We start from the raw sequence: 12,623 nt of genomic DNA, 5'->3' as shown, positions 1-12,623 counted from the left end.
GAAACTACTTTATGCTGATCTATTCCATCAAAATTGTACCAAAATAAGTTGTTTTTCTCACTGCTATTGTGTCTTTAAGGCAAAAGATTTCATCTCATTTTTTGTCAACACCCATATCTCATAGAGTCATAGAATCACAGAATGGTTTGGGTTGGAAGGGACCTTAAAGATCACCTAGTTCCAACCCCCCTGCCATGGGCAGGGACACCTCCTACGAGACCAGGTTGCTCAAAGCCCATCCAACCTGGCGTCGAACACTTCCAGGGGTGGGACATCCACAGCTTCTCTGGGCAGCCTGTTCACCACCCTCATAGCGAATAATTTATTCTTAAATTCTAATCTAAATCTACATTATTTCAGTTTACAGCCATTCCCCCTTGTCCTATCACTACACTTCCTTACAGAGTCCCTCCACAGCTTTCCTATAGGGTCTCCTTGGAGCCTTCTCTCCTCTAGGCTGAACAATTCCAAATCAGCTGTCTCCATAAGAGAGGTGCTCCAGCTCTCCGATCATCTTCATGGCCCTCCTGTGGACCGACTCTAACAGATCCATCTCCTTTAGGTTTATGTGGTGTATCACATTACCTTTCAGATTATTGGTTTTTGGATACCAGATTTATTCAGCAATTTTATTTTTAAGACATTCAGTTTTCTTCTTAACTTAATCTAACAGTAGGAGCTGGAAAATTATGCAACTTCTAACTTTATATATATAAAAAAGAAACACTATATAAATAATGACCAAAAGGTTTGCTGGTGGGGGTTGAATTAGAAAATACTGAATTCAAGAGGTAATCCACTGGGACGTGGATGGCAGTGTGTCTGTGCAGAATACACACCAGATAGATGACAGTTCCAAGCACACTTCAGAATATCAAAACACACTTCAAAATATCAAAATATCATAGGTATATGGTTTATATTGCCTCTGTCAGGATTTATCTCTTCTCTTAAAGAAAACCTTTACGCAGCCCTAAAAATCAGACCTGCCTACTGATTGGATAGCAAGTTGCAAGGCATCCATATGTACAGAAGGTAAAACTGCCTGGCTGCTGTGGCTGTAGATGAGTCCTGGTTCTTTCCTATAAATGGGAAAAAAACACAAGATACCATTGGCTTCTACACCGCCTCTCTCATATCATTTGTATGGTTGTCATTACAGAAATACCTTAGGAGAAATGTACAGCCAAATTAAGCTGCGTGAGTCCTTGCTGAGAAATTCATTTCATCATCTGTTTGTGAATTACAAAACTCTCTCTCCAAGGTCTTAGTAGGCTAAGTGGTAGAATTCATGTCACCTAAATTTTAGACATTCATATCTTAGCCAGTTACTGTAGCCTCCCTTATGAAGAAGGCATATTTTTGAGCATGATTTAGTTCACTGGTTTTAGACAGCCAATTTAAGGTAAGACAAATTGCACCTTGAAGAACCTATTTCTCTTTATTGATTATAGAGGAGCCTAAACAAGTAGCTCAGCCATAGACATGATGTGTGTGTTAGATGAATTCTCTGCTTGAATTTTCCTGTTTGTCTCTGCAGGGACAGTATGTACAGCAGTTTATCAGTGCAGCTTGTAAATTAGACTGTGAGGTAAACTTTTTAACTTCATTGGATAGGTTTTCCAGTCAAATCTTCAAAAAATGTGGTGACTGGGGAAAAATTGGTGAACCGTATCATGAGTTACACCGTGTATATCTTGTATCAAATTTGTGTCTCAGTCACATCTCAAATGACATTTGCATTTTCCAGTCACTTTTGAGACAGCTAAAGTTTGTTTACTGCCCTATTCCCTCTTCACCTCCTTTGTGTATTCAAAGGAAGAAATGCTAGCCATTCTGACAGAACAAACCCAGTCACTGTGGACCTGCAAATTTCAATAGCTCATGGTGAAAATAATACATTTTAGATCCTAGATTATAGAATGCTCCTATCCTTGGCTGAGAGCTGCCTGCTATCTTTTGTTTGGCCTGTACAGTCTAGTAGTGTTCTTGGCCTAGAACAGTCTAGTAGATTTAAATAAGTCATTTTAGGTATTCTGGTTACATTACAGTGATATTAAAGATAAATTTGGATCACTGTATTTAAAAAAAAAAAAAAAAAGAGAGAACCTTCACTCATTTACTCTGTCAAATGGTCTTAATTGATCAGGGATCATTCCTGAAAATATTATTTACTAAATTTGTTCCTGGCTTGAAGCAAAGCAATATAGTACCTCCCCTTGTGCCCTGTGTACTGCTCTATTTTAACCATTCTTCTCTCTAGCACATTTTCTATGATTAAAGCAAATTTTTAATTCTGTTCTCTTCTTAGAACAAACATCAAGCATTATCGCATTTCTTCAATGATTTCCACTCTGAAGAGAGGTGCATTAGATATCGCAGGTGATGCTTAGATTTTACATAATGCTTGCCTGTAGCAAAAGCCTAAAGCTAGTATAAAATAATGTAAAAGAAAGCCTAAAACTAGTATAAATCAATTTTTTGCCTAACTAATATTTCAGAATCCAGGAAAGAAATTCTCCCGTACAGCAATGGTAATTGCGCTGTGAATACTTTTGACACAAGGCGTGGTCGTCTCAAGGACCCTAGCTTCCTCTTGGTTAGCCAGCGCCATTTAGTTGAGCGAGCTAGGCCTCTCTGAAGAAGTAGGCAAACATTTAGGATCTTGACCCTTCAGCGTTGCAGATCTTTTGTTCCTCTGCAAATGGCTTTACCTTCCAGCTCCCGAGCCACTAGCCATCTACACAATCGTGTGACTATTTCGTTATTCACTTACCTCTGTTGTGCCTCTGTAGCATGTGAACTAATGCTGCCTACTATGCCACTTCCACTCAGTACATGGACTTATAAGACCATAAATCTTTAACAGTATATTGTGGGAGGAAGGTCTGCAGTGAAGGACAGTGTGGCTGACGTGAACACAGCACTAGCAAACTTTCTAGCGCAGGAACATGAGCTCTGAGGAATGAAACTGGTAGATAAAATTTGTATCCCAAAATGCTAGTACATGCCTGATGGTCGTTTTTCAGGTTTATGGCAGAAAAGCATCTTAGTTTGAAGTTGATTATTATTGCACTTGCCATTACTTTTATTAGAATTGTGTGTTCTTATATTCACTGTGACACTAATGAAAACACAAAAGGTAATAACTAACCCGTAATTGTGGGCCATCCTGCTACTGCTTTCTCAGCTGATCATGTATATTTGAAAATCCTAGTTGAAAATGACATTTCCTTACCTAATTTCTTAATTCCTCCATTACTTCCTAATGTCAGGAATTTAAATAAATCCTAAGAGTTTTCTGTTTGTTTGTTTGTTTGTTTGAAAACTAAGTTGCCACAAAAACTCCAGAAGAAAAGGAAGTTTCCTTGACCACATTTGTGCCAGAATACACCCGTAGCATTTTATAGACAACACATACATTGTAGGCTAAGCAAGTCTGTGTTATGTAAAAGAGTAGTTCTAAGCTGTATTTCAAAACAGCATAAACTCTGCCAGATATAAAATAGCATGGATTTATTAATTATTTAAGTTTCTTATATTAACTGTGTAGATAAAATATCTTTAAAAATTGAATATATACTAAAAACAAAAAAACAAAACCAAACAAATGGAAAAAAAAAAAAAAACAACACACAATCTTTTTTATATGAGTGTAAAACTCAAATATTATAAAGCTTGACTAAGTATGGCCTGAACATTCCCGAGTTTCATGATGAAAGGAATATTTCACTGGCTTTTTGGCCAGTCCTCTTGCGTTATATACTTGTGTTATAGAATTTTTGATAAAATGTTGTTTATAGCCTTCCCTATTTTGCTATACTATTTTCATTTCAATTTATGCTTTACAGAGAATTTCTGTTTTAATCTTTTTATTAGCATTAAAATATTAATGCTTGATAGTATATTACTTATTCAGGTTTGTCCTTCCAAATTTTCTGCTTTATTGTTTGTTCATAGTCAAGTGAGCAAGTAAAATGATAATGCCCTTCCAGTGAGGGAAACTGAAATAATGGATCTGTGTTTTGTTACAGAAAATGTGGGTAAGTTAAAGAAGCTGGAATATTTAAATTTAGCTTTGAACAACATTGAAAAAATCGAAAATCTGCAAGGTAAGATTTTTAAATGAACTATTTTGCCTTTTCTTATTGAAACACTTGAGTTGTAACTGAATTTAGATTAAGTATAAGGGTGGAAGCCATTGATTATGCCCACCAATAAATGTACTTTATTGATTGTCAGAAGAAGGAACCAGCTTGTGTGCAGTGTTTCAACAAGTGCTTCTTTGTAATAAGTGGTTCCTACTGCTGAAGTTCTGTCATTGCAGTTTCTTAAATGCATTTTAACTTGCTTTTTACATATTCTCATACCAGTGTTGTCAGCTATGACAGCTCTATTCTTTAATACTTTACAAAATAGGAGATCAAAATTTTCAGGAAACCCATAGAGAACTGGTATTTTCCCACTGTAAAGTTAAGATGATCTGCTAGGTAGGTTAGCTAGAGCAATGCGATATTTTTTTAATGCTACGCAGGATGTAAAGAGTGTCTCTTGTAATGGTTCAGCAGTCATCTTCACTTCAGCAATCAAAAGTCTCACAGAAGAAGGTCCTACACTGCGCACAATTTGCATTGTCAGTCTGGAGTATTTTTATAGAGTTTTTCAGGTGATTCTTTTTTCTGTCATAACATGGAGTCTTGTCTATCTTATCTATGTTTAATCATTTATCTTGACACTATAGTTGCATGTGCAAAGATCAAATCCTAAGACTTAAAGCCGTGCATAAACACATTCCATATTATCAGAATAAATTCTGACTTTTGACTTATTTCATTCTTTTTCTTGCTTAGGCAAGTTGCTGAATATTTAAAATGTCCACCTTGGCAACAGAACAATAAAAAAGCTGATTTGTTTTGTTTTGTTTAAACAGTGTGCAAGCTGTTTCAGGAGGATGGTTTAAATCAAACAGAAAAATAAACAAATTGGCTAAACAGAAATTTGTAAAAGTTGAAGAAATATGTAGTACATTACATATTTGGCAATTTGCTGAGAAACTTACGTCTGTTTTCATGCCAGTAAATTTTAAGTTCCTCTATCAGGCTGCATTATTTATTACTGTGATTTGTCATTTACTTAGAAGTCAGAACCTTTGGGAGTTAGCTGTGCAAAAACAGGTTATTTAAATCCCCTAATAAATCATTTTGCGTTGTTTATGCTCTTTCAGTTCCATTATGCATAAAATACTTGCCAAATAGACCTGCAAAGGAAAAGAAGTGATTAAAATGATGAGCACAGAAGTTGAGCTTGCTCTTAGCTGAACTTTTTTGCTCTTAGAGTCAAGGTTATGACTCACGGACGTATTATGATAAAAGGAGTGGCTAATGAATTCTGGATCCAAATTTCCCAGAGCATTTTGTTAGCAAATTTAGTGTTTTTATTTATAATGAATTCTTCTGGTTAACATACCATTTTCTCACCATGTTTTGCAATTTAATCAGTAATAAAATCCTCGCAGACGCTGAGTCCATAAAGCAGAAAACCTCTTATTGACTTGGAGTGGATGTTTAGAAAATATTATCTCAACACTTCAAAAATGATAGTGAAGATTAACATTACAAAGAAATGAAACCCATCAGGATTCTGCTCTCTTGAAGCAATTAGGGAGTCTTTAGCCACACGGAGAAGACTTAGATGAGATGGGGTACCAGGGCAACCAGACTCTTAAAACTGATGTCCAGCTTACCTGAAAATGAAACATTCATTTAATTTTCCACAAAGTCTTGACAGTGGTGAAACCAATAGTAAGTTTTGATATCTTCCATGTTATCAATATTTTTTCTTTCTATGAATATTGTAGCCTCATAAAGCTTAGCTGTTAGTCACTCTTCTACTTGTGGCTTGGAACAGATGTATCCTGATAGAATAAAGTTATTATACAGAAAGCAAATGCAGACACCAGTTTTAGTACCCAAGTGCATGTATGTGTCTGTGTGTTGGTATATGTGTGTGTATTATGTACATTTATGTTATGGACAAATTGAATGTGTGGGTTTTTGTTTGTTTGTTTTTTCAAACAGGCTGTGAAGATCTGAAGAAACTTGACCTGACAGCAAACTTCATTGGTGAACTCTCTAGTATTGAAACTCTAAAATATAATATACATCTGAAGGAATTGTTTCTAGTGGGTAACCCATGTACTGAATTTGAAGGTTATAGACAATTTGTGGTGGCAACACTTCATCAATTAAAAGTAAGACTTTTAAAGTTAAATTTATGTCCAGATCAATAACCAACTTTGTTGACAGAACATAATAATTCAAAACAAAATAACTGCTTGTGGTAGGAAGACTAGGAATATTTTTCTTACTGTCCACAGGAATTTAAATTCTGTTCTGAATAAGTGACTGTATTAAGTAACGTGATAATAAATAGTTATAGTAAACCACATGCATTTGTTAACTTTTCTGTCATTTTTATTGGAGATGCTTAAACAAAATTCTGAAAAGATAAATACATGGTACAGTTCTGGCTTTTAGCTTTACATATATGTCTGCATATACACATACAGTGTGTTTTTAAATTATTACTCTGATTTTAGAAAGTTACCAGGTCATTGGTAATGTACCAACAATATATACCGTACCAACAACATAAGGCAGGAGAACAGTAGAAATTGATGCAAAAATGCTCTATATTGTAAATAGATACTCTGAGATGGAGGTTTTGTACAGTGACTGATCTAATGATTTTCTGTCATTGAAAGAGACAGAATCCTGAAATATGCTCTTCCACTTTCCCTTGGAGAAGCAGACACTTGCTTAACTTCTTAAAAGTAGATTCAACTCATTTTTGAGTTAAATGAACATATCTAAAGAAATATTTTTGTAGTAGTTTCATGAGCTGAATAAAAGGCAGACAAATATCAGAAATGGCTGAAGGGACTCTCTCTACTACATAGTAATATGACTAACTGGAATTCCAGGAAAATGCAAAAGGCAGCTCTCAGACACACAAACATTTTCAGATCTGAATAGCAACCTACAGTTAACTCTTTTTAATGCGGTACAACTTACATTCTGCTTTAGAGGTTTGAAAGGAATATTAAATTAACCTGCAGTTTAATGGATGTATTGATTTGAATATGTTTTAAATGTCTCATATATTTATATTGCTTTTTTTTTTTTTTTTTTTTTTTTTCCCTTTGGGAAGTATTTGGATAGTAAAGAAATAGAACGTTCAGAGAGGATTCAAGCACTTCAAAATTATCCAGAAGTGAAACAGAAAATCAGAGAACAGGAACAATCCTACCTTCTCAAAAGAGCCAAAGAAAAAGAAGAGGCTCAAAGAAGGATGCATGAAAGAAAGGATAGGAAAGAGACAAAAGTGGAAGCTAAGCTTGAATTTGACAGGTAAGAGTAAGCAGCAAGAGTTTGTGAATAAACATCACTCGTCTCTTTCTTCATTAAGAATTTTGTTTTTCCTTGTTAAATGTTGTTAATATAATTCCACTTAAACTCTTATGTTTATCTTTATTGCTGATTCTAGCAGGATTCTAGCATTTCTCCTATGGTCTCTAATGAAAAACATAATTAATTATAAACATAATTAACTACTAGCCTGTAGACAGGACAACAGAATTTCTGTCTAAGAACTCCAAACTAAATTTTCTAAGTTCCAATATGGTGTGATTGATAGCTTCTTTCAGGACAGCTGGAAATTGTTATTTAAGGTAATACAGTGGTTTCAGAGACAGCAGATGTTCATATATAATTTCTTTCGCTTCAGATGCAATATATATTAAGAACGAAACAGTATTTGCAGATCTTTTGAGATGTAAATGGCTAAGGAATGTTAACTCCTACACTTCTGCTACCTAATACTACTAAGATTATGTAGACAGCAGAAGGATTTTTCCCTTGTGTCATCTTTCACTGTACATGTCATTCATCATTTTTTTAGACCAATAGAGTCGAAGTTCCATGGAGAACATGGTTATGGAACTTTTTTTCCACACAGATCACAGCTGTATCATAAATTTAGTTTTCATTCTATATAGAGACTTTCTGAACATTACAGAAGCTTAGGTCTAGGGGGAAAAGTTATTTGGGTTCTAAAACGGCACTTGAAGAGATGTGTAAGTAAAAAGTTGCTATCTTATAAATTTCTAACCTGCTGCTCTCTGATTTTGGGAATACTTAAACTTAACAGGGACTGAAGGTTTTCTTGCATCTGAAGGTTGTAAGGGCATCTGAAAATTCTGCTCCTGAAATTAAATCTGTTAAACTATCTGTCAGGGTTTTCAGACAGCTAAGCAAAACCGTAGTATCACTTTTTAGTTAAATCAATGAAAAGAATTCTGTTGAACAATGTTTTAATGATTGATGAAAGTTGCAGAACAGATGAAATTATCCAGACCTGTAAGATATTATTCTCTGTAGGAATTATGCAACTAGTAGTATTGAAGTAAAAAAATAAATTATTGCAAGAATACATTATCAAAACTGTTACTCTTCATTCATTTCATTAAAATAATATTTCTTGTGATCTTGTGTAGCTCAGGCTCCCTACAGGACAAAGAAAACTGTCGGTCAGAAGGAGAAACAGAACAACAAACATGGAGAACAGTTGAAGATGATGAAGAAGACAGAAAATTTTGGGAGGAGCCTACACCTTATACTCCAGAATCTAGATTAGAAACTCACAGATATATTGAAGAAAAACGGAAAGCAAAAGACAATATAAGGTATCCTTAACTTCTTGCCATCTTCTTCTTTCTTTTTCTTTTTTTTTTTTTTTATCTATACAACATAAAATATGAGAGTGTGAAATTATAAAACATTTTTCTTTCTGTCTTGTTAAGGGAGCCAAAAAAGAGAGAGAAGCCTCTTCCAACACTGGTCACTGCAGAAGGAAAAGTTCTAAATGTCAATGTGCCTAAGTATGTAAGGAAGCAATGCTGTGGTTAACTTCTTTATAGTTGATTTGGGCCACTATTTTGACATACAGGATGATAATAAGAGAACTGACAAGTTCTGATGTGTAGTATTATATTCCTGATGGTGAAGCTGACTCCTGAAATTATATTCTGATGCTGGAAAAATAATTACTTTAATTACTTTTCAGTAAGTTAAGTGTTGAAGGTTGTCTAACTTAATATCTTGGTGTTTGATGATAGAAGAATTTGTTTTTCTGTAAATGACATAAGATGCTGTACTATTATTACCTTCCATGGTAAGACTCTTTCTTAGAGCATCGTGATAACAGTGGAAAAAATTTAATGAAAACTTGACTGCTGAAGATAAATGTGTATGAGTAGCCATTTTAAATGTGGGAAAATATGTCCAAGTAATATTTCTAGTCAAAATCATTCTGTCCTCTGATAACAGATGTAAACGTGGCAGAACTGACAAGGTGACAGAAAAGCAAAAGAACGATTTTTTTAGTTCAAAGAAGACAAGCCTTAAATAGTTTAAATCTTACCTTAATATAATTTAATTATGCCTCTAAAAAGCAGAGACATTTAGAACAAAGCTGTAGCTATCTTTGTATAAGAAATACAGTCACCTAGAGTTCATTGTTTGTAGCAGTCCTGTTCATATCACCTGAGTTTTCTGGATTAGAATTTACTGTGTGGATGTGCTCAAGTAAAGTCAGATCACTGAGCAGTTTTTGTCATTGTGGCTTCAACAAGAATATCACAGCTCTTCACTGCAACCTGAAGGAGTTGCTAGTAGACAGATGGTGCTCTCCAAAGTTATTGTTTTATTGCAAAAGTCTAGTATCCAATGCAATGTCCAAGTTTATCTAAGGTTCTTTTCGAACATTGGTTATTGAGAGGGATAGCAACATGCTGCTGAGAAAAGACGACTATTTCTCTTCCTCGTTTCTGTTGAAGCTTTCACCTGGAAAATTTTACAATTCTCTTCTTTTTTTTACTGTTAATGTTTTAGTGAATTCTCAAAATTTGTGATGTAGTAAAATAAAGAAGTGTGTACAGGAAAGAAAGCTGTTTTCTATCATTTTCAGTTTTCCATTCAAAAATATCCATTAACCTAAAGTTCCCTAAGCTTTCATCCAAGCTGACTGTATCAGAATACAAGAGAGCAAGGAGTTATAAAGTATATCTGGCAGATGTTTTTCTTGCTGAAAGAATGTATACGAAGTGTTAACATCTGAGCTTCTTTCTATTAGCTGAACCCAAAATATCTAGGTATTTAATGGCACTGAAATGTACCAGATAAATTAAATTAAGCCGAACCCTCTCATCTTAGACTTATACCTAATTTATAAAATCATCTCATTTATAGGTGGGTTTTATTTTGTCTTTTCTCTACTTTAATACTTGGGAATATTTGAGAGTGTGAGTAGAACTAGTAAGTCTAGAATAGTTCTCCTTATTCAAGATCTGTTCAAAAATTTTAGAACTCAGCCAGCAAATCACAAACACACAGCTAATAAGCTCTCATTTTTAACAAATATTACAGAATCACAGAATCATCTAGGTTGGAAGAGACCTCCAAGATCACCGAGTCCAACCTCTGACCTAACACTAACAAGTCCTCCACTAAACCATATCACTAAGCTCTACGTCTAAACGTCTTTTAAAGACCTCCAGGGATGGTGACTGAACCACTTCCCTGGGCAGCCTATTCCAATGCCTAACAACCCTTTCCAACCTAATATCCAACCTAAACCTCCCCTGACACAACTTTAGCCCATTCCCCCTCGTCCTGTCAGCAGGCACGTGGGAGAATAGACCAACCCCCACCTCGCTACAGCCTTGAATCAAGGATATTAAGCAAATCGTTTTTTACTTTGGAAATGCACATGTAGATATTTATGCTACAGGCAACTTAATTGCTGTGAACAAGTATGCAAAGTCTTTTTTTTTTTTTTTTTTACAAATGATTAAGTTAGAATCACTGTTTTTCAGACCGTCTGTGCTTTTCATGTACTGTTTTTTTTTTTTTATCTATGAAGACATCAACAGAACAGACACTTTGCCAGCAGATGTCTCTCTCTGCACTGACAGACTGATCTTAATTTTAACTGACCTTCAGCACTATTTTTATTTCTGTTTCTTGAGTGTTGGGTGGAGAGAATAGAAAACAAATGTTGAATGACTCTAGCTCAAATGTTAGTAATTTTTCCTGTTCATGAGGAAAAGTGCAACTGTTTCTAAAATGATCATATGACTTTGTCTAAAGGGTATTTGTGTTAATCTAAAATTGCTAGCAGTTGAATTTGACATATGCCATAATGTTTGTTTTTTTTTCACCCCAATTATGTTGATCCTGGAGATGTTTCTTGTCCTTATTATTAGGCTTCATTTCTCCTTGAAAGACGATGAAGAAAACAACCAGTTCATTCTGGAACTTTTTGTTTACAGGTCAGAAATATTATTTATTTTTCCACTTCATTTTTGCCATTTGTAAGTTCTAATACACAGAATTTCAATTGTACTCCTCCTTGTAAATGGGGAGTTTTCAAGAGGAAGACAAATAACATAGGGGTTGATAGAATCAATCTTGAAGCCTCTGCCAAAGAAATGGAACTGTATAAAATAAAGACCCTTTGGATCGTTCTGTTACTCCTAAATGAGCAGTGTGTCTCAATAGTCCTTTTTTGAATTGATGATTTCTGCAGTCCACAGGCAGGTTTCCTCCAGTGCTGTCCCCTTATATTTACATAAAATATTTTCCATTCTTCCTTGGCAGGTTAGGATTGTAGGAAATGGGGTTTTATGTCCATTTTCTGTCCCTGGAAGTGCTCCAGTACAATTCATGTCCTTGTATAGTTAAATTCTTCTTGAAACAGAGTAGGGCAGCCTTGTGCATATGGCTTATTGGGAGGAGTCTATGGTCTGTCCTATTTCCTAACCTACAACAGAGCATTACCTGGAAGAAATGTGGATGAAACATGCCAAAAAATGACAAGAAGACTTTATAACTCTTATGAGTTAAATTATAACTTAATTTGTAACTACTAAGCACAACAGTACCCTTTCTCGTGGTTCAAAAAGGGGTTAGAAATCCACAAGCTTTTTCACCTCTGATCAGAACTTGTTAAAGTTGGAACTAGTTTCATAGCACAAAAATAGTATTCATGGCAGGTGTTCCCTTCAAACTTATTAATTTCCCACAAAACAGGCCTGCTCCATTGTTTCTGAATTATAAGAGTTAGTTTTCTTGGAACCTCAGAAAATCTGTTCAGGTGCAATAAAATACTGGATATAGTGTTGTAGTCTGTGCTCATTTATAAGAAATGTAAACTAGAAAGTTTTAAAAATTCACCTGAGAAGTAATGTTATAAAGGCAGGGAAATAGGGAACATGCATTTGCGCTTTCAGTAGCAGGTCACAAGAACAAGAGCGTATGTATCACAAGATGAAGAGCAGATGTTAGAGTGGAGCTTTTACAGGTCACAAACAGTGACCAGTTTGCCAGTACTGAAATGTAAAAAGACTGTGTTTTCTGAGAATACAATGTATTTTTTTTTCATTCAGTGTAAAAAAGGAACTTTTATTACAAAGGTACCATTTAAGCCTTTAGAAAGAAAAGTAGCAAAATACTTTTACAATTTTAAATAGCAAATAGATGAATTTTCATGTTAAGACAAAGCAC

General features: G+C 34.8%; 1 protein-coding gene across 2 annotated transcripts in view; it reads left to right on the top strand.

Moving 5' to 3' along the window:
* DNAAF11 (dynein axonemal assembly factor 11) overlaps nt 1–12,623 on the top strand; it is a 34,154-nt gene that overhangs the window by 5,910 nt on the left and 15,621 nt on the right. For both annotated transcript variants that reach the window (XM_040547239.1, XM_040547238.1), the window contains exons 3-8: nt 4,035–4,112; nt 6,078–6,250; nt 7,210–7,409; nt 8,555–8,743; nt 8,861–8,938; nt 11,324–11,389. In XM_040547239.1, the coding sequence (XP_040403173.1) occupies nt 4,035–4,112; nt 6,078–6,250; nt 7,210–7,409; nt 8,555–8,743; nt 8,861–8,938; nt 11,324–11,389 (784 nt within the window). The remainder of the gene's footprint in view (nt 1–4,034; nt 4,113–6,077; nt 6,251–7,209; nt 7,410–8,554; nt 8,744–8,860; nt 8,939–11,323; nt 11,390–12,623) is intronic.

Source organism: Cygnus olor, chromosome 2, assembly GCF_009769625.2.
Source record: "Cygnus olor isolate bCygOlo1 chromosome 2, bCygOlo1.pri.v2, whole genome shotgun sequence".
NCBI classification, from domain to species: Eukaryota; Metazoa; Chordata; class Aves; order Anseriformes; family Anatidae; genus Cygnus; species Cygnus olor.
Note: the sequence above shows the minus strand (reverse complement) of the source record. Positions and strands in the feature narration are given on the sequence as shown.